General features: G+C 45.8%; 1 protein-coding gene across 10 annotated transcripts in view; it reads left to right on the plus strand.

The window, feature by feature from the left end:
- Positions 1–21,160, plus strand: part of LOC104937603 (diacylglycerol kinase zeta) — a 44,062-nt gene that overhangs the window by 19,932 nt on the left and 2,970 nt on the right. For 6 of the 10 annotated variants that reach the window (XM_027275801.1, XM_027275799.1, XM_027275798.1 and 3 more), the window contains 32 exons: positions 4,633–5,669; positions 6,250–6,355; positions 6,450–6,545; positions 6,748–6,825; positions 6,910–6,966; positions 7,051–7,119; positions 7,206–7,277; positions 7,389–7,505; positions 7,665–7,739; positions 7,831–7,932; positions 9,453–9,535; positions 9,615–9,675; positions 10,361–10,474; positions 10,661–10,801; positions 10,891–10,969; positions 11,300–11,355; positions 11,445–11,507; positions 12,223–12,296; positions 12,751–12,862; positions 12,938–13,137; positions 15,175–15,275; positions 15,358–15,449; positions 15,529–15,598; positions 16,331–16,371; positions 16,458–16,642; positions 17,792–17,881; positions 19,196–19,264; positions 19,352–19,386; positions 19,530–19,573; positions 19,657–19,777; positions 20,136–20,172; positions 20,255–20,354. In XM_027275801.1, the coding sequence (XP_027131602.1) occupies positions 4,675–5,669; positions 6,250–6,355; positions 6,450–6,545; positions 6,748–6,825; positions 6,910–6,966; positions 7,051–7,119; positions 7,206–7,277; positions 7,389–7,505; positions 7,665–7,739; positions 7,831–7,932; positions 9,453–9,535; positions 9,615–9,675; positions 10,361–10,474; positions 10,661–10,801; positions 10,891–10,969; positions 11,300–11,355; positions 11,445–11,507; positions 12,223–12,296; positions 12,751–12,862; positions 12,938–13,137; positions 15,175–15,275; positions 15,358–15,449; positions 15,529–15,598; positions 16,331–16,371; positions 16,458–16,642; positions 17,792–17,881; positions 19,196–19,264; positions 19,352–19,386; positions 19,530–19,573; positions 19,657–19,777; positions 20,136–20,172; positions 20,255–20,354 (3,735 nt within the window). In that variant the 5' untranslated portion in view covers positions 4,633–4,674. The remainder of the gene's footprint in view (positions 1–4,632; positions 5,670–6,249; positions 6,356–6,449; positions 6,546–6,747; positions 6,826–6,909; positions 6,967–7,050; positions 7,120–7,205; positions 7,278–7,388; positions 7,506–7,664; positions 7,740–7,830; positions 7,933–9,452; positions 9,536–9,614; positions 9,676–10,360; positions 10,475–10,660; positions 10,802–10,890; positions 10,970–11,299; positions 11,356–11,444; positions 11,508–12,222; positions 12,297–12,750; positions 12,863–12,937; positions 13,138–15,174; positions 15,276–15,357; positions 15,450–15,528; positions 15,599–16,330; positions 16,372–16,457; positions 16,643–17,791; positions 17,882–19,195; positions 19,265–19,351; positions 19,387–19,529; positions 19,574–19,656; positions 19,778–20,135; positions 20,173–20,254; positions 20,355–21,160) is intronic. The other 4 variants (XM_027275805.1, XM_027275806.1, XM_027275807.1 and 1 more) reach the window with 2 other exon arrangements.

A 21,160-nucleotide genomic window follows, 5' to 3' on the forward strand; every position in this document is an offset into this window, starting at 1 on the left:
ATAATGAGCTGCTCCCTGGATCAAGCTGACTGACTGATCCGGATCAGCTGATCAGCTCCAACGTGAGGCAGAGAGCACTGAAGCTGAACTCAGATCAGAAGTTAAAGGTTATTTTACAGCATTAGAGGCTCTGCCCTCCCTCCACCCATCCTCCACCCCACCTTCCTCTCTCAGTCTGTTTCCATCCGTCAGGACGGGCTGACTCGTTTCCTCTCAGGTTGTATCAATCTAAACTTCTTCTTCTTCCTCTCTGAACTTCCTGTAGTTTCTTTCTGTTGTCAGATTTGGTGTTAATTTGTAGAACCGCTTAAACAATAATTCAGCTTATTAATATTAATGTGTGTTATGAGACGACAGCATCGCAACATGTTCACACAATTTAAATATGTTCATTAATTTGATCATCACAAACATTATTGACTTTAATTAACTCATTGTGCTTCGTTTAACAGTAAAAAAATAATGACATGTCGTCTCATTAACATATTATAATAACATGTTAATGAGCATCTTAGTAATTTATCACAAAACATCTTGAGATAAAGTTTAAAATCATTTTTTTCATGAATTTAGTTTTTTAAACAAATCATCAGAAATGTTCTTAAAATGAGATTTTATTATTTATTTATTTATTTTAGTGTCATTTAATAGTCAGTTATCAAACACTCACTGATTACTGATGTTTGATTGATCAATTCAAACTTTGTTAATATGTGAATATTAAAATAAACTAACACAAAGAGAAAATTAAAACACATTTTAACCACCGTCTCTCTTCGTGGTGCAGCTGGAAGTGACTGATTCAATAATTATTGATTACACGATAGAACAGCTGTTCAGTGTGTCCTGGTCTCAAAGAGCTGACTGAAACATCTCAGCATTATTTATATTTTACTGAGTGACGAGTCGTGTCTGTCATGAGCTGCAGGTTATGAGTTTCTTTAACGAGCAGCTCGTCACTTTTGATCGTTTCCTTTCACGTCCACAAGACGGACGCAGATAACGCTGCGGACCATCACATAACCTTATTATATTATATTAATATATATTATATTATATTATATTATATTATATTAACAGCTCTATGAAACTGAACTGTTCACATAAACAACTGCAGACTGTCAAAAACCTGACGTAGTCTCCGGACATCCCCACAGACTGTCTAAAACCTGGACGTAGTCTCCGTGACGTCCCCGCAGACTGTCAAAAACCTGGACGTAGTCTCCGTGACGTCCCCACAGACTGTCTAAAACCTGGACGTAGTCTCCGTGACGTCCCCGCAGACTGACTAAAACCTGGACCTGGACGTCCCCACAGACTGACTAAAACCTGGACGTAGTCTCTGTGACGTCCCACAGACTGTCTAAAACCTGGACGGAGTCTCCGTGACGTCCCCGCAGACTGTCTAAAACCTGGACGTAGTCACTCTGTAACGTCCCCGCAGACGGACTAAAACCTGGACCTGGACGTCCCCAGAGCGGACTAAAACCTGGACGTAGTCCTCCGTGACGTCCCCGCAGACTGACTAAAACCTGGACCTGGACGTCCCCGCAGACTGTCTAAAACCTGGACGGAGTCTCCTTGACGTCCCCGCAGACTGTCTAAAACCTGGACGTAGTCTCTGTGACGTCCCCGCAGACTGACTAAAACCTGGACCTGGACGTCCCCGCAGACTGTCTAAAACCTGGACGTAGTCTCCGTGACGTCCCCGCAGACTGACTAAAACCTGGTGGTAGTCTCCGTGACGTCCCCGCAGACTGTCTAAAACCTGGACGTAGTCCCTCGTGACGTCCCCCAGACTGACTAAAACCTGGACCTGGACGTCCCCACAGACTGACTAAAACCTGGACGTAGTCTCCGTGACGTCCCCGCAGACTGACTAACCCTGGACTCTCTGACGTCCCCGCGACTGTCTAAAACCTGGACTAGTCCCTCCTTGACGTCCCCGCAGACTGACTAAAACCTGGACTCTCGGACGTCCCCACAGACTGACTAAAACCTGGACTTCTTGTGACGTCCCACCAGACTGTCTAAAACCGGAGTAGTCTCCTGTGACGTCCCGCAGACTGTCTAAACCAATGTTGTAGTCTCCGTGGACGTCCCCGCCAGACTGTCTAAAACTGGACGTAGTCCTCTGTGCGTCCCCGCAGACTGCTAAAACCTGGACCTGTAGTCCTCCCAGTGACGTCCCGCGACTGTCTAAAACCGGGACGTAGTCCCGCTGACGTCCCCCAGACTGTCTAAAACCTGGACTTAGTCTCCGTGACGTCCCCGCAGACTGTCTTAAACCTGGACGTAGTCTCCGTGATGTCCCCGCAGACTGTCTAAAACCTGACGTAGTCTCTGTGACGTCCCCACAGACTGTCTAAACCTGGACGTAGTCTCCGTGATGTCCCCGCAGACTGTCTAAAACCTGGACGTAGTCTCTGTGACGTCCCCGCAGACTGTCTTAAACCTGGACGTAGTCTCCGTGAAGAGGTGGGACAGAGCAGACTGCCTTGTTGCTGACTGTAGTTATTAATTGATGAACAGTGTGCAGTGTCTGTCTGTATTGTCTGTACTGTTCATGTTACTGAGCGTCAGGTTACCTGTTTGCCTGAATGTTACAGTCAGCTGGACATCAGCCGCCTCAGACCTGAAGGTAACCTGATGACTGTGATTGGTGCTGGTCAGACAGGTAAACAGGTGAGGCTGCACAGTGAGTGAGGAGGTCCAATAATGAAAGCCGGGGTTTCCCTGACGCCTTGTGCACTCACTAATCTGTCGCCGTGGTGATAATCAGTCAGTACTCACCTGTACTCACGTCACGTCCTGAAGCTAAGCTGCTGTCATTAGAGCAGTGGTCCCTGAAACACAGCAGAGATCAGCTGTTACAACCACACTGTCAGCGCTATTTAAGCAGAGGTATATAAACAGTAACATAAAGCACAGACCTCATATACAGATATCAAATATAGAAAATGTTGAACAAAAAACACTAATGTAATATTCTAGAGGCTAAAAACAACAATACACCTGAATGAACTTCAGCTTGCGTCTGTGTAAAGTTAATACACTCAAACCTTTGTTCACATGGAAACTAGCTCTGTTAGCTCCTGGTTAGCTCTGTTAGCTTCATGGTTAGCGTTGTTAGCTCTGTTAGCTCTGTTAGCTCGTTAGCGCCTGGTTAGCTGTAGTTAGCTTCTATGGTTAGCTCTGTTAGCTCCATGGTTAGTCTATGTTAGCTTCATGGTTAGCTTTGTTAGCTATGTTAGTCATGGTTAGCTCTGTTAGCTCATGGTTAGCTCTGTTAGCTCATGGTTAGCTTGTTAGCTCTGTTAAGCTCCATGGTTAGCTCTGGTAGCTTAGTTAGCTCATGGTTAGCTTGTTAGCTTGTAGCTTCATGGTTAGCTCTGTTAGCTTCATGAGCTTAGCTTTGTTAGCTGTTAGCTTTGGTTAGCTCTGTTAGCTCATTTGTTAGCTCTGTTACTTCATGGTTAGCTTGTTAGCTCCTGGTTAGCTCTTGTTAGCTTTCATGGTTAGCTGTAGCTCTGTTAGTCATGGTTAGCTCTGTTCAGCGCCATGGTTAGCTCTGTTAGCTTCATGTTAGCTCGTTAGCTCATGGTTAGCTTTGTTAGCTCTGTTAGCTCCATGGTTAATCATGGTATGCTCTGTTAGCTTCAGGTTAGCTCTGTTAGCTCCATGTTAGCTTGTGTTAGCTGCTGTTAGCTCTGTTAGCCTCATGGTAGTCTGTTAGCTCATGGTTAGCTTTGTTAGCTCTGTTAGCTTCATGGTGTAGCTCTGTTTAGCTCCATGGTAACTTGTTAACTTCATGGTTATGTTATCTGTTACTTTCATGGTTAGCTCTGTTAGCTCCATGGTTAGCTCTGTTAGCTTCATGGTTAGCTCTGTTAGCTTCATGGTTAGCTTTGTTAGCTCTGTTAGCTTCATGGTTAGCTTTGTTAGCTCTGTTAGCTCCATGGTTAGCTCTGTTAGCTCCATGGTTAGCTCTGTTAGCTTTGTTAGCTCTGTTAGCTCCATGGTTAGCTTTGTTAGCTCTGTTAGCTCCATGGTTAGCTCTGTTAGCTCCATGGTTATGGTGGATGAAGTAGCTGACGTTAGCCACACGTTAGCCAGAACGCTAACGTTACCTAGCTAAAACTACATATACATATTACATGTGGCCTGTTTTGACTTTAGACTCTTTGTTGGCATTAGTGGACTGTAAGCTAAGCTACGATAGCTCGTATGTCCTCGAGGTGGAGCAGCAGATGAAGGTGGAGCAGATGAAGGTGGAGCAGCAGATGGAGCAGCAGATGTTCCTGCTGTGTTGGAGGAGCCGCAGGGCGCCGTGGCCTCATTATTGTAGCTTCCTGTTGTCGTGGCGCTCGCTCCCTGCAGACAGGAACTGTTGAATACTTCATGTTTGTGTCAGCGCCCACAGTTTACTGGAGATGATATTCATGCACTCATCATCACACTTTAATATCAGACACAAGCTGCAGTTCCTCTAACGTCCACATGAGGCTGGCTCCAGCAGTGAGTCAGTCTCCATAAGTCCCCATGTCCAACTGTGTAACCTCAGAAATAAACATGATTAATGTTTGATGATGTCCTCTGCGCTCCACGCTAACTCCTCTTTGCGTCCAACAGCCGGAGACGCTTTCCGTCCCCCGTGTCTCCTCTCCGTCCATCATGGACACTTTTTTCCGCCGTCACTTCAAGAGGAAGGAAGTTGCTCTGCGGACGGATGAAGACGCCAACTCGTGCCGCCAGCGTCGGCCCAGCGTTGCCGTCCCCACCAGCAAAGCCCGCCGGAGGTCCAGCGTGGGGCTGCCGTCCTCCACCCTGACCCAGCGGCGGCGCTCCAGCGTGCAGCTGCCGGCAGCCCCGCCCTGTGCCGGAGGGGGGCGCTTGGCAAAGACGTCCCGACACAACAGGTGGGCGGGACACGCCCGCAGGCGCTCCAGCACCACCACGCCCAGCGCCAACCCAAGGTTCGCCGTGTGCAGGAAGAAGGTGGGGAAGCTGCGCACCATCGACACCCACCTGCTGGGCCCGTCCATGCTGCTCGCCAGCCTCATCCAGATGACGGAGGAGGACGAGGAGGACGGCGCAGGGGCGGGGCTACCGGCCGGAGAGCAGCAGGTGGAGATGAGGGGCGGGGCCAGCAGCCTCCACTCTGACGGCAGCGAGTACTCCACTGCCAACGACAGCCAATCAGAAGACAGTCAGCTATCAGAGGCGGAGCAGCTGGTGGAGGAGAAGGATGACGCCTCCTGGTCAGCTGATCGGAGCTTCTGCACCTCCTCTGCCGGTCCTGACTCCTCCTCCTCCGCCCTGCAGGTGATGAGGAAGACTCCTCAGCCTTCGGCTTCATCGCGGCCCCTCATCCGGGCCCCACGCTGCCTCCGCAGGAACTCCTCCCAGGTGTTTTTAGGAGACTCAGCACCATACGGCCGCTATCGTGCCTCCACCCACAGGAAGAGGAGGAGGATCTCCACCATCTCCAAAGCCGGGAGCCCGTGGCCGGGCAGAGGGCCGCCACTGCCCAGCCGCAAGAACTCCGTCTACTACCTCAACCACGCGGCCTTGTACCACGGCCCCGGGGCCCTCAGCCCAGGGGCCCTCAGCCCGCTGGGGCCGCACTGCTACGGCGCCCAGCTGGAGACCTGGAGCAGCTTCCTGCTGTATGTAGTCTGCAACACGACGTCATGGCAACGTTTTCTCAATGTCAAAATAAAATAAATATTCATATTTCTTTCTCTCGTCCTCTGTGCTCATTAGCAGTTCACGCTAACGATGACACTGATGAACTTTTGTTTGAGTTGGAAACTCATTAAACATGCAAAACAGCAGAGAGAGCTCATTATGTCACATTAATATAACAGAGAATATCTGCGTCTGATTGGCTGGCAGGCAACCTGCAGGTAACCATAGCAACAACAATACTAACAACATCAAAGCATCATCTGGTATGAATTACTCGAGTATTTGTCCTGATTACTTTTCTCTTCTTAGCTTCCTCTTCGCTCTCTTCTCCTCTGCCATCATGTCCATAGAAGCTGCTGAGCCCGGTTACATTGCTAACGCTCGTCCAGCTCCTGTTCTGGCACGACACTGCGTGACTTGAAAGTTAAAACTTTAAGCTCTGTGTCCTCGTAATTCACAGGCGTCCCCACAACAGTAGTGACAGAAACAGAGATGCTCAGTATCGCCCCCTACAGGACATGAAGTGTTCAAAGGGATTTTTCGTCTCCTGTGTTTCAGGAAAGCGATCGCCAAGTCCGGTCTGCACGCGGCGGCTCAACCCAACGTGTCGACGTCCGGACAGACAAACGAGCTGCAGGAGCCCAACAGCACCGTCGACTGGAGCGTGAGTCACTTCATCAGGCTACAGAACAGTGATGAGGACTCATCATGTTTTATTTATATACATATATGAATCTGACTTTGTTTTTATGACGCAGGACAACGCTCAGTTTGGAGACCACATCTGGTTTGAGACCAGCGGCTCTGGAGACTTCTGTTATGTTGGCGAGCAGTACTGCATCGCTAAATCTCTGGTGAGTGTGAACACAGCGCTGCATGTCGGACAGATGCCGATGGAAAAGTGTTGCACACAGCGGGGACACACTTCATGTCCCACCAAAAGACATGTGTGTCCCAGCCGTGTGCATCCATCCATGTTTTCAGTGTTTGGGTTGTCTTTCCTTCCTGTCCTCCTTTGAATAAATTCAGTTAATCAGTTTTTGTTGTTTTCCGCAGCAAAAGTCTGTGGCGAGGAAGAAATGTGCCGGCTGTAAGATATCTGTGCACACCATGTGCATGGAGCAGCTGGAGAAGGTAAACTCTGCTTCTTTCATCTCTGGGTTAACGGACAGTTTTCTTGTTCCCGTCCTCACGGTGTCTTCGTCTCCCTCTGTTCAGATTAACTTCAGGTGCAAGCCGTCGTTCAGGGAGCCGGGATGTCGAGCTGTTCGAGAGGTTGGTGTCAGTGTGGTTTGTGTGATCCTTCCTGTTCTGGACGTGTCAGGACACGTTCAATGTCAAACTCTGGTTGTGTTTCAGCCCAACGTTGTGCGACACCACTGGGTCCACCGGAGGCGTCAGACGGGGAAGTGTCGACAGTGTGGGAAGGTGAGGCTCCATCGGTCGCTGCAGACTTTGATTCAGAGAGCCTGAAGTCTCTGGAATCTGACTGTCTGTTGTTTCATCTCCACCAGGGATTTCAACAGAAGTTTTCCTTTCACAGCAAAGAGATCGTCGCCATCAGCTGCTCGTGGTGCAAACAGGCCGTGAGTCCCACAACACGTGACAGAGACGTTTAATATTCAGACGGACGTGAAACAAACATGAAATGCAGAGTGGTGAGGCTGTAAACGTCTGACTTCCTGTCTGTGTTTCAGTATCACAACAAGGTGACGTGCTTCATGCTGCAGCAGATTGAGGAGTGTTGCTCTCTGGGCGCTCACGCCGCCGTCATCATCCCCCCGACCTGGATCATCAGAGTCCGCAGAACTCAGGTACAGAACCAGAACTGAACTCCACCTTTACACCACCTGTCTGATAAAATATGAACATCACAACATGACTTTACTTTGTCGGCCTTTTGGTCCCCGTAAGGACGATCGGTCCCCACAGTGTGACACACACTGATGCTGGTGTCTGTCTTATTTCTTAAGACGTCTTTAAAGTCGAGTAAAAAGAAGAAGAGGACGTCGCTGAAGTGCAACAAGTCAAATAAGAAAGGAGCCGAGGTAAGAGAGCGCGACACAAACAGGAAGTTACATCATGTCATGTGATGAAGTTATGAAGCTGCGTCACCTCGAAATGTTTTGACTCTCTCAGCTCCAAGATGGCCGCTGGAAGCCATTCCTGGTGAAGCCTCTTCCCTCTCAGCTCATGAAGCCTCTGCTGGTGTTTGTGAACCCAAAGAGTGGAGGAAACCAGGTACTGTCCGCTAACCACCGCTAACCACCGCTAACCACCGCTAACCACAGCTAACCACCGCTAACCACCGCTAACCACCGCTAACCACCGCTAACCACAGCTAACCACAGCTAACCACCGTTAACCACCGCTAACCACAGCTAACCATCGCTAACCACCGCTAACCACAGCTAACCACAGCTAACCACCGCTAACCACAGCTAACCACAGCTAACCACCGCTAACCACAGCTACCACGATAACACCCTAACCAACCCTAACCACAGCTAACCACCGCTAACCACAGCTAACCACCGCTAACCACAGCTAACCTCAGCTGACCACCGCTAACCACAGCTAACCACCAGCTAACCACAGCTAACACAACACCGCTAACCACAAGCTAACGACCGCTAACCAAAGCAACCACAGCTAACGACCGCTAACCACAGCTAACCACCGCTAACCACGCTAACCCACAGCAACCACGCTAACCACAGCTAACCACCGCTAACCACCGCTAACCACAGCTAACCACAGCTAACCATCGTTAACCACCGCTAATCACAGCTAACCACGCGAACCACAGCTAACCACAGCTAACCACCACGATAACCACAGCTAACCACAGCTAACCACCTAACCACACGTAATCACAGCTAACCACCGCTAACCACCGCTAACCACAGCTACCTCAGCGGACCACCGCTAACCACCGCTAACCTCAGCTAACCACCGTTAACCACCGCTAATCACAGCTAACCACCGCTAACCACAGCTAACCACAGCTAACCACCGCTAACCACAGCTAACCACCGCTAACCACAGCTAACACACTAAACACGTAACCACCGCTAATCACAGCTAACCACCGCTAACCACCGCTAACCACAGCTAACCTCAGCTGACCACCGCTAACCACCGCACCTAGCTACCACCGCAACCACCGCTATCACAGCTAACCACCGCTAACCACAGCTAACCACCGCTAACCACCGCTAACCACCTACCAGCTAACCACAGCTAAACCAACGCTAACCACAGCTAACCACAGCTAACACCGTTAACCACCGCTAATCACCGCTAACCACCGCTAACCACAGCTAACCACCGCTAACCACAGCTAACCTCAGCTGACCACCGCTAACCACCGCTAACCTCAGCTGACCACCGCTAACCACCGCTAATCACAGCTAACCACAGCTAACTACCGCTAACCACAGCTAACCACCGCTAACCACAGCGTGACGCGTCCCCATAAAGGAGGGCGGTCCCCACAATGTCAGTGTGAAACCAGGTCACCATTTAAAATGTAAACGTGTCAGCTTCAAACATGTTGATCACCTTCAATCATACATAGGCATAGACCAGAATGCACTGCAGCTGTAACATACTGAAGGTTGTGTTGTGTTCAGACTCATGGTGTGAGTGCAGCCCCCCTACAGACTAAATATTCTACTGAAAGTAGAGTGACTGGAATAAATCTACATAATGATGTTCAAACTGTTTGTACTTTAATATTTTCATGTTTGTACGTTCAGGGAGCAAAGATCATCCAGTCGTTCATGTGGTACCTGAATCCTCGGCAGGTGTTCGACCTGACGAAGGGCGGACCCAGAGAAGGGTAAGATCGCCCGCCTGATTCAGGTTCTCAGATTATTTGTGATGGGACTCCGCAGGTTCACGCTTTGTGTTTCCTGCAGATTGGAGCTTTATGCCAAGGTGCCCAACCTGAGGATCCGGGCCTGTGGAGGAGATGGGACGGGGAGTCTAGACCACAAGAGAACAAAAGACAGGAAGGGTTAGAACACAACACAGTACAGCAGAGGATGGAGCTGTGGACTGACTGAGACAGAGTCAGCGTACAAACTTAACATAGAAGACAATCTACATCTTCACAGCTCTGTATTAAACATATAATATAATAATAATAAAAAATATATATTATATAAATGAATGTTTTCATGTTGATTATTTAATCATTACAGGTTTTTAATCGCTGGCTGAATGTTTCACACATAACAACTAATTTATTTTATGTATCTGAATTTTTTTTTAAATATCTTGCAAAGTCAAAATAAAATAATAAATTATCACAACATGATATGAAAGATGAAGTTTGACTACATAAAGCTTTAAATATGGTTCATATATGTCACGAAACTGTATTAAGTTATTAAAACTCAAAAATGTTATTGTTTGAACCCTAGCATTTAAATAACTTAATACATATATTTCTTTAACGAGTTGCTGCAGTCAGTCTAATGATTTGAATTACTGACTGAATTTTCAGTTTTGTTTGTTGTTGTTTGTCCTTTGAGTTTAAAACATGATTCATTTTAATAAAATATAATCTGTGTCATTAAGGCCGATTTAACAGTGAAACATTGAAATCTTTAAAGCTCTCAGGTGTGACAGGTGAGCATAATAATGGCTTCTGTGTGTTCAGGTGGGATGGATCTTGTCGGTATTGGACCAGCTGAAGCTCCGTCCTCAGCCCCCCGTCGCCATCCTTCCTCTGGGGACTGGCAACGACCTGGCCAGGACTCTAAACTGGGGAGGGGTGAGTTTCACTGGACAAGAACTGGAGCTTTTACTTTGACCTAAAGGTGCATTGTGTAGTGCCCTCTAGTGGTGTAAACTGAGAGGTGAAGAGTTCAGTGATTGAAGCAAATAAAAGTCTTGAGTTTGAACTCATGATAAAAAAGATAGCTGTGGCTCTTCACTCAGATATGAATCCTCTTCTCAGGGTTACACTGATGAACCCATAACAAAGATCCTCTCTCACGTCGAGGACGGGAACATCGTCCAGCTGGATCGATGGAACCTGAATGTTGAGGGGAACCCCGAGGCCCGACCGGAGGACCAGGACGAACATCAGACAGACAAGGTCAGTCGAGTATCACCAACCCAAAATAGTAAATTCATTTGGAACTTTGACCTGCTGAACTTCTTCAACATTCCTCTGCTGTCTCTCAGCTTCCCATCGACGTCTTCAACAACTACTTCAGTCTGGGCTTCGACGCTCACGTCACGCTGGGCTTCCATGAATCCAGAGGTCAGTACATGAAGTACCTCAGAGTTTACTCATTACTTTGTTATCTTCTGTATTTGTTCTGCATCCTCTCCTCTGCTGCTCTCTGACCTGATTACCAAACAGATCAATAAAAACTGGTTTGATCTAATTAAAATCTCATATAATGAAACTGAGACACCAAATGACGGATGGAAATGTAAGAAAGCTCCGTTAGCTCCAGCCACAGTATGTCCACATCTTCCTCTGTTCGATCCAGATCAAGTGCAATAATCAGATTATTATTCTGAGTTAAAGTCACTAACGGCTTTAATTTTATAAACAGGTTGAATGTTTCTGCTGTTTGTCTTTCAGAGGCCAACCCAGAGAAGTTTAACAGCCGCTTCAGGAATAAGATGTTCTATGCAGGGGTGAGTCTGTCCTCACGGTGCGGTATACACGTTTAAATGTTTGTAACGTTTTAACATTTCTGATGCACCTTTCTGTGTTTGTGTTTCAGACGGCCTTCTCAGATTTCCTCAGCGGGAACTCTAAAGATCTCGCCAAACACATCAAAGTGGTGGTGAGTAAAGACAAATTGTCATCATGATAAGTAATAATGACTTCATGTCTTTAAGCTGCCACAGTCGTCCTCTGTTTTCTTGACTCGATCACTGTACCGTCCTCCTGACGGGCCTCCCAGCCTCCACAGTGAAACCTCTTCAGATGATCCAGAATGTGGCGGCTCGCCTGGTCTACAACATGTCACCCGCTGCTCATGGAGCTCCACAGTCTACCTGTAGCAGCCACATTAAAGTCAAATCTCTAACACTGACTACAAAGCAGTCTCTGGTTCTTGAACGTCCTCACACAGACAGATGTTACCTCCTCCAATGAACGACGCCTGGCCACTCGTACGCTCAGGACAATCCAAACTTTTCTAATCTGTTGTTCCCCGTCGGAGGAATGTTCTACTAGTTCCCCTTCACAAACTTCCTGAAGACCTCCAGCTCTTCAGAGAGGACCTCCTCTACAACACTACCAACAACTAGACATGACACATCTGTCCCTCTCTATGCCTGGACCATTGTTGTTTCCCTTCTTTGGATAAAAGCTAAATGAATATATATATATATATATATGTGTGTATGTGTATATGTGTATGTATGTATGTATGTATGTAATGTCCTGCTTACACCCTGGGCCTTGATGTTGCCTCTCCACCCCACGAGTGCTGCATACAGTCCATGTTTGAACCGGTCTGAACCGGTCTGACCTGTTCTGTGTTTTCTTCTCAGTGTGACGGGACAGACCTGACAGCCAAAGTCCAGGAGATGAAGTTACAGTGTCTGCTCTTCCTCAACATCCCCAGGTACGCGAACAACAGCACGTCTACTATAGAACTACTGCTACAGCACGCGTTCAGTAACAAGTGTTCAGTAACGTGTTCAGTAACACGTGTTCAGTAACACGCGTTCAGTAACACGCGTTCAGTAACATGTGTTCAGTAACACGCGTTCAGTAACACGCGTTCAGTAACACGTGTTCAGTAACACGCGTTCAGTAACACGCGTTCAGTAACACGTGTTCAGTAACATGTGTTCAGTAACACGCGTTCAGTAACACGTGTTCAGTAACATGTGTTCAGTAACATGCGTTCAGTAACACGTGTTCAGTAACACGCGTTCAGTAACACGCGTTCAGTAACACGCGTTCAGTAACACGCGTTCAGTAACACGCGTTCAGTAACACGCGTTCAGTAACATGTGTTCAGTAACATGCGTTACTGAACACATGTTACTGACACATGTTCACCTCTGCTGCAGGTACTGTGCAGGCACCATGCCGTGGGGTCACCCCAGTGAGCATCAGGACTTTGAACCACAGCGTCACGACGACGGCTGCATCGAGGTCATCGGCTTCACCATGACGTCTCTGGTGAGCTCTGGACCACTGCACGCCTGTATGACATCACGGTATCTTCTTCTGCTGTAATTGGTTGTTTGTGTCCAGGCCACGCTGCAGGTGGGCGGTCATGGTGAACGCCTCCATCAGTGTAAAGAAGTGACTCTCACCACCTACAAGTCCATCCCCATGCAGGTGGATGGAGAGCCCTGCAAGCTGGCTCCATCCATCATCCACATCAGCCTGAGGAACCAGGCCAACATGGTGCAGAAGGCCAAGAGGAGGATCTCCATGCCCCACCTCAACGAGTATGCACACACTCCACAGTACACACACACACACACCTCAACGAGTACACACACAGATCACAGTACACACACACATCACAGTATACACACACTCCACAGTACACACACACACACACTAACCTGTAGTAGTGGATGAGGTATTCAGAGCTTCTGTCCACAGGGAGGCGTCAGAATTTACACAGAAATGATCTTAGTACTATCAATAAAACGTACAAAGAGTATCAAGAGTAAAAGTACTGATTGTGCAGCAAAATGGTTTTACTATAGTGTTTAAAGGAACATTGAGAACATTTAAAGGAACATTTAGAACATTTAAAAGGAACATTTAGAACATTTAACGGAACATTTAGAGGAACATTTAGAACATTTAGAGGAACATTCAGAACATTTAAAGGAACATTTAAAGGAACATTGAGAACATTTAGAGGAACATTTAAAGGAACATTTAGAACATTTTAAAGGAACATTGAGAACATTTAGCGGAACATTTAGAACATTTAGCGGAACATTTAGCGGAACATTGAGAACATTTAAAGGAACATTTAAAGGAACATTTAGAGGAACATTTAAAGGAACATTTAGAGGAACATTTAGAACATTTAGAGGAACATTCAGAGGAACATTTAGAGGAACATTTAGGACATTTAAAGGAACATTTAAAGGAACATTGAGAACATGTAGAGGAACATGTAGAGGAACATTTAGAGGAACATGTAGAGGAACATTTAGAGGAACATTTAGAGGAACATGTAGAGGAACATGTAGAGGAACATTTAGAGAAACATGTAGAGGAACATGTAGAGGAACATTTAGAGGAACATTTAGAGAATATTTAAAGAAACATTTAAAGGAACATTGAGAACATTTAGAGGAACATTTAAAGGAACATTTAGAACATTTAAAGGAACATTTAAAGGAACATTTAGAGGAACATTTAGAGGAACATTTAGAACATTTAGAGGAACATTTAAAGGAACATTGAGAACATTTAGAGGAACATTGAGAACATTTAAAGGAACATTGAGAACATTTAGAGGAACATTTAGAACATTAAAAGGAACATTTAAAGGAACATTGAGAACATTTAGAAGAACATTTAGAGGAACATTTAGAACATTTAAAGGAGCATTTAAAGGAACATTGAGAACATTTAGAGGAACATTTAAAGGAACATTTAGAAAATTTAAAGGAACATTGAGAACATTTAGAGGAACATTTTAAGGAACATTTAGGACATTTAAAGGAACATGTAGAGGAACATTTAGGGGAACGTGTAGAGGAACATGTAGAGGAACATTTAGAGAAACATGTAGAGGAACATTTAGAGAATCTTTAAAGGAACATTTAAAGGAACATTGAGAACATTTAGAGGAACATTTAAAGGAACATTTAGAGGAACATTGAGAACATTTAGAGGAACATTTAAAGGAACATTTAGAGGAACATGTAGAGGAACATTTAGAGGAACATTCAGAACATTTAGAGGAACGTGTAGAGGAACATGTAGAGGAACATTTAGAGAAACATGTAGAGGAACATGTAGAGGAACATTTAGAGGAACATGTAGAGGAACATTTAGAGGAACACGTAGAGGAACATTTAGAGAATATTTAAAGGAACATTTAAAGGAACATTGAGAACATTTAGAGGAACATTTAAAGGAACATTTAGAGGAACATGTAGAGGAACATCTAGAGAAGCCCGTGTTTCACTGCAGGGATCATTCATTCATTCATTTACCTCCTGGAGGTGTCCCTGTTCAGGTAACATGAGGTGGTACTGTTTAAAGTCCAGGAGCTTTGTGGTTGGGCCTCACAGCTTTGAACATTTTGATTGATCAGGTACTTTCCATTCATAAAAATGTTCAGCTGCAGTTTATTTGTATCAGAGTGTTGAGTTCCGACACATCAGCATGAAGTTACAGAACGATGTAGTACGACAGATGAACCGATGATGAGGACGAGTCGTGTGAAAACAGACAGACATACTAATTTACCTGAAAGCTGACTGAAGGTGTGTGTGTGTGTGTGTGTGCAGTCAGCAGCCAGTCCCAGAGAAGCTCCACATCAGAGTGAACCGGATCAGCATGGTGGCGTACGAGGCTCTGCACTACGACAAAGACCAGCTGAAGGAGGCCTGTGAGTTAATGAACGTCTTCATACATTAGACATGAACCTTCATCTTTGTGACTCTGACCTCCACGTGTCTCCACGTTTGCAGCGACGCCGCTCGGAGTGATCACCGTTCCCGGAGACAGCGACCTGGAGACCTGCCGCCTGCTCATTGAGCGTCTACACGACAACCTGGACCAGGTACGGTCGAGCAGGAAGTGACATCACAGTGTACGGCTGAGAGAGACTTTGTGGGTCATGTGTCTTTGTGCTTCTTCAGGACTGTGATGAGATGAAGGGACAGTGTCTGTCTGCACAGAAGCTGTCCATGAAGTGGTGTTTCCTCGACTGTAAGTCCAAACACACCTGAACACACCTGAACACACTTGAACACACCTGAACACACCTGAACACACCTGAACTAGGGATGCACTGATCCACGTTTTTCAGCTCCGACACCGATATCTGAGGTTTACTATCAGCCGATACCGATCCGATACCGATACAGAATAACAGACGGCATGTCTCATTGTGTGGAAAAGACCAGGATCGTTCTTTTGTGCAACATCAGACTTGACTTAAACATTTTTCCTATTTTTAAAAAACAAACAAACAGATATAAATGTACTGAATTTCTTATTTATTTAATAACTGCACCAGTTACAACAACCTTTAAAAAAGCAGCTTCACAAGCTTTTTCTTTCCTTCGTCTCCTTCAAGGTTCAGTTCAGTGAACTTTGCGTGCTCTGGGGCGTCACATTTCTGTAGGTGCTTTAAGTTGGTTGTGTTGTAACTTGGAGTTTTACCAGCGCCTCTCGGAACATTTACTGTGCAGGTGTTGCATGTAGCTGTGGAGTTTGTTGGCTGAGGTAGTGTGAAGAAGACAGCCAATCCTTTCACTCCATTCTGAAAACAATGTGAGCTTCCGCAGGGCGTGTTGCTCACAGCACACAGCATAGATTTAGACTGAACACATCGGCCAATATAGATCGGCCCATTGTGACCGATACCCGATCTAGAATATTCTTCAATATCGGATCGGTGCATCCCTAACCTGAACACACCTGATCTTTGTCTTTCAGGTACGACTGCAGATCGTTTCTACAGGATCGACCGAGCTCAGGTGTGACACTGAAAACTTTGAACTCACAACACAAAGGCACAAACCTTGACCAGCATTTTGAACCAGCTTCTCTGTACGTCTTCCAGGAGCACCTGAACTACGTGACCGAGATCTCTCAGGAGGAGCTCTACATCCTGGACCCGGAGCTGGTCGTCAAGGAGACGGTGGGAACCTCCCCCGGCATGCCTGACCTGGTGGACTCTGAGGAGCACCAGGACCAGCAGAGACAGTTCTCCTTCCCCTCCTCCCCGACGTCCTCGACCACACCGAGGTGAGACCCAGGACAGGAACCTGATTTATCTGTAATCCACCAAAATCAGATCAGCTGTGGAAACTTTGATTACAACATCATGTACATACATTACACTGTGAAACCACAGAAACTGCAAAGATCTCAGAGTAATATGAAGAATACAATATTTAAAATCTGTGTTACACAAAATTATTATAATCTCTACTCTATAATATATATATATTATATATATCTAATACTATTATCTATATATTATAATCATAATATGTATTTAATGATATATATAATATATATATTACAGTCTTTTACTGTCATGATTTGACAGTTTTCACCTAAAATCTACAGTGGTTTTACAGTCTAACACTAATAATGTTCATAAATGTTATGCTGTATTTGTTACGGTAAAATTCTTTCTACCACAGCTGAAACAAGTTTTTTCTCCTGATCTGACCATTTCTTCATAATATTGAACTTTACCTCCACTGATATCTCACTGTCACATTTTAGATCATAAATAATTAAAGATGTGTGCATGAGCATGACGACGCATCAGAATGATATAAAAACTAAATCAAAAACTTGTTTTAAAAGCGGCATCATTGTTTATTTTCTTTACAGACTTTGTAGTATTGTGATGATATTTTTTAATAAATGTATTTATTTCAGAGATTCCTCCATGTACCACTAGAGGGAGGTCACGTACCACCATTATCATATTAAAGCATTTTCATTAGAATTAGACAGAGTGAAAAATCAGGAACAGCAGTCTGAATCCTTCCCCAGTAAAAAAGTCCCCAGTTAACAGAGTCCTCATTAAACGGTGCTCGGTAAAAGTCCCTAGTATGTATTGTGAACCAACATATCATTCTTGTGAGTGTGTGTGATGTTAGCGCCTCCTGCTGGGTTTAGCCGGTCTTGCGTGTCACGTTGAGGCTGTATGAACACGATGACGGCGCTATGATGAGCTGTTTCCATGGAGACGCTGCTCTCAGCAGAGTCACATGACCACCCCCCCGTTTACTGAAGGAGTCAGAAATCCATCACATCTGCCTGTCTGTCTGTCTGTCTGTCTGTCTGTCTGTCCGCCTGTCTGTCTGTCTGTCTGTCTGTCTGCCTGTCTGTCTGCCTGCCTGCCTGCCTGTCTGTCTGTCTGTCTGTCTGTCTCAGGGTCAGAGACTTTCAGAGGAAGAGGATTTCCAGCGACAGTTCGGTGGCTGATGTTTTGTCGCAGAACTCCTCAAAGACTGCCCTCTGCAGGTAGATCACACACACTGCAAACCGTTTTCAGGCGCTGCAAAAAATGAATGTGTGGAGGGGGGGGGGAGACAGGAACTGCATGAAAGAGTTGCAGTTGGGATTCGAACCCCCGGCTGAGCCTTCGTACACGGGACGGCTGTTCTACCAACTGAGCTACCGACACGCCCATTTTAAATAAAGTTTTAATTCTAAGATAATAACACTTGTATGTAAAAAAACACAAGACAACATATAGACCTCTGAACCAGAACCAGAACCTGGCCTGTAGCTGGTCCCTGCTCAGTTGTAACTCTGTATTTATCCACTGGGAGGCGCTGTGATGAATCACTGATGCAGACATAGTCAGTACAGTGGTCCCTCGTTTATCGCGGGGATACGTTCTAAAAATAACCCGCAATAAACGAAATCCGCAAAGTAAGTTTTACAATTATTATACATGTTTTAAGGTCGTAAAACCCCTAACCACACACTTTTATGCACCTTTTACACACATTTTGTACAGTACTCCCTTAATTAATCAGGACGCAGAACACACGTGCGGTTCTCACTTAGCCAATCAGGACGCAGAACAAAATGCGCGTTCATGCTGTACAGTACACTGTAAAAAAAGCTAAATTACACTGAAAAAATCTGCGAAACAGCGAAAAGTGAACCGCGATATAGCGAGGGACGGCTGTACTTACATATGAGTGATGCATTAATATGTGATGTTACTGTTAATGAGGTGAATTAATAACTTTATTTACTGTCTGACGCAGTATAAAGACATAAACTACAAATACTTCAAAGTTATTATGAAGTACAGGATGAAATGAACTTTGTCTTATCGTCATGTCTTCATGTGTACATACTGTATGTACATGTACTATATACTGTGTACATGTATGAGTATATATTTGTACTATGGATGCACCGATCCGATACTGGTATCGGTCCTGATTTTTAAGGTCGTGACAATGCGCAATATTTGACAATGTTTTTTAAAAAATAGGTCAAGTCTGATGTTGCACAAAAGAACGATCCCGGTGTTTTCCGCATAGTGACACATGCCGTCTGTTTTTCTGGATCGGCATCGGCCGATACTAAACCTCAGATATCGGCATCGGAGGAAAAACGTGGATCGGTGCATCCCTGATTTGTTCTGTATACATCCTGTACGTGTGTGCATGTAGAAATACTTTGCTGCTCCTCCACAAGTCAACAAACTGAATCCAGTATGAAATACTCCATGGTACTGTAGTACTCCATGGTACTGTAGTACTCCATGGTACTGTTGTTGATGCGTCTCGTCCTGGCTCTGTCTGTGATCTGAAGGAGGGGGGCAAAGATTGTGAATGTCCATCGGTCCAATACGACTCTGGCTGATTTCAGGCCCGTCACACGGTACGACTCATCTCAGCGTCTTCATGTGTCAAAGGTTCTGTTCGGTTCTGACGTTCATGTCGCTTCTGTCTCTGTTCTGTCTGACAGCCCGTCCAGTTCTACCTCACAGCACCCCAAGAAAGGTAAAACCTCCTCCTGTTCTTCTATACTTCAGTGGTGTTCTGCTAAAAGTTCTGAAGTTGGACCGGATCGGATCTGCAGGTTCTGAAAGTGAAGCTCACTGTCTGATGCTAACAGGCGGCTAACACACAAACTTTGTTTTCAGACGCAGAGTTGATCGACTGCATCAAGACTGAAGACCTGAACCGAGTGAGTCAGCGACCCGACCCGACCCGAACATGTTCTACCTGTAAGTCCTCGTTAACTTTAATCAAACATGTGACTGTCTGCAGCTGATGGAGCTCCACCAGCAGGCGGCAGACCTCCTGATGCAGGACGCCGCCGGCTGCACGCTGCTGCACCACGCCGTGCAGGCCGGAAACAAAGACATCCTCAAGTACCTCATCGACAACGGTGACACGCACAGTACACACAGTACACACTGCAGAGTACACACAGTACACACAGCAGAGTACACAGTACACACTGCAGAGTACACACAGTACACACAGCAGAGTACACACAGCAGAGTACACACTCTGATTAATCTCGTTAGCAGTGATTGATCATTCTGAGCTCTGACACTTCGTCTGTTCTCACGTCTCCGTGACGCAGGAAACCCAAACATGTCAAACAGGAAGTAGACTTGATCAAACAGGAAGTAGACTTGATCAAACAGGAAGTAGACTTCATCAAACAGGAAGTAGACTTCATCAAACAGGAAGTAGAGTTGACTGCTCATTGCGTTCTGTCTCTGTCTCGTTACCTGTAGTTCCCACGTCTCACCTGGACATCACGGAGAGAGAGACGTGAGTCGTTTATTAAAATCTCCATCAGCTGTTTTTTATTCTGTTGGTTACTTTATTGAAATGTTTCTGTTTCCTGTTTCAGAGGCGAGACGGCGCTCCATAAAGCCGCCTCTTCCTGTCAGAGGAGCATCTGTCACTACCTGGTGGAGGGCGGGGCGTCGCTCATGAAGACTGACCTGCAGGTAAACCAGCACTCACCTGGAACAAGAGCTAAATGCTAACAGCTATGCTATCAACGGTGTTGGCTAAATTACTTAAAAACTACAAACTGACTCAGCTAACGTAGCTAGCTAACGTAGCTAGCTAACGTAGCTAGTCAACAATACAATCCCATGGCTAACATTAGCCACCTAGCTACGAACACACAACCTAGAAGTTTGACTGAACGCCTGATCCACGCTAACTGATCCACGCTAACTGAGCTAACTGATCCACGCTAACTGAGCTAACTGATCCGAGCTAACTGATCCACGCTAACTGATCCACGCTAACTGATCCACGCTAACTGAGCTAACTGAGCTAACTGATCCAGCTAACAGGTCGAAGCTCCTGATGTCAAAGTACCACGACAATATTCACATCAGTAAATGTAAATACTCAATTACAAACTGTAACCCTGTACACAGTAAATTAATGAAATAATTACATTACTGAGTAACTATGCATGCCCACAGCAACAATGCTAACATGCTAAAGCTAAGCAGGTATAATGTTTACACAAACTTAGCCTAGCACATTAGCATGCTAAAATATGCTAACTAGTCGTGAACACAGTGTGCAGCCGAGGCTGATGGGAAAGTTTAATTAAAATAACTTGTTTTTAAATGTCACAGTAACAGGTGGAGTTTAGTTTCCTGAATCTTTCCCAAATGTTTCCTGGATGTTTGACAAATGTGCCGGTCACAGTTGAAGTTTCAGAGCAGTGGCAGCTTCCTGTTGTTTGTGGCGTTCTCAGGCGCCGTGGCGGCCACCAGCCAGAGGCCCCCCC

This window comes from Larimichthys crocea, unplaced genomic scaffold, assembly GCF_000972845.2.
Source record: "Larimichthys crocea isolate SSNF unplaced genomic scaffold, L_crocea_2.0 scaffold214, whole genome shotgun sequence".
In the NCBI taxonomy this organism is placed as follows: Eukaryota; Metazoa; Chordata; class Actinopteri; family Sciaenidae; genus Larimichthys; species Larimichthys crocea.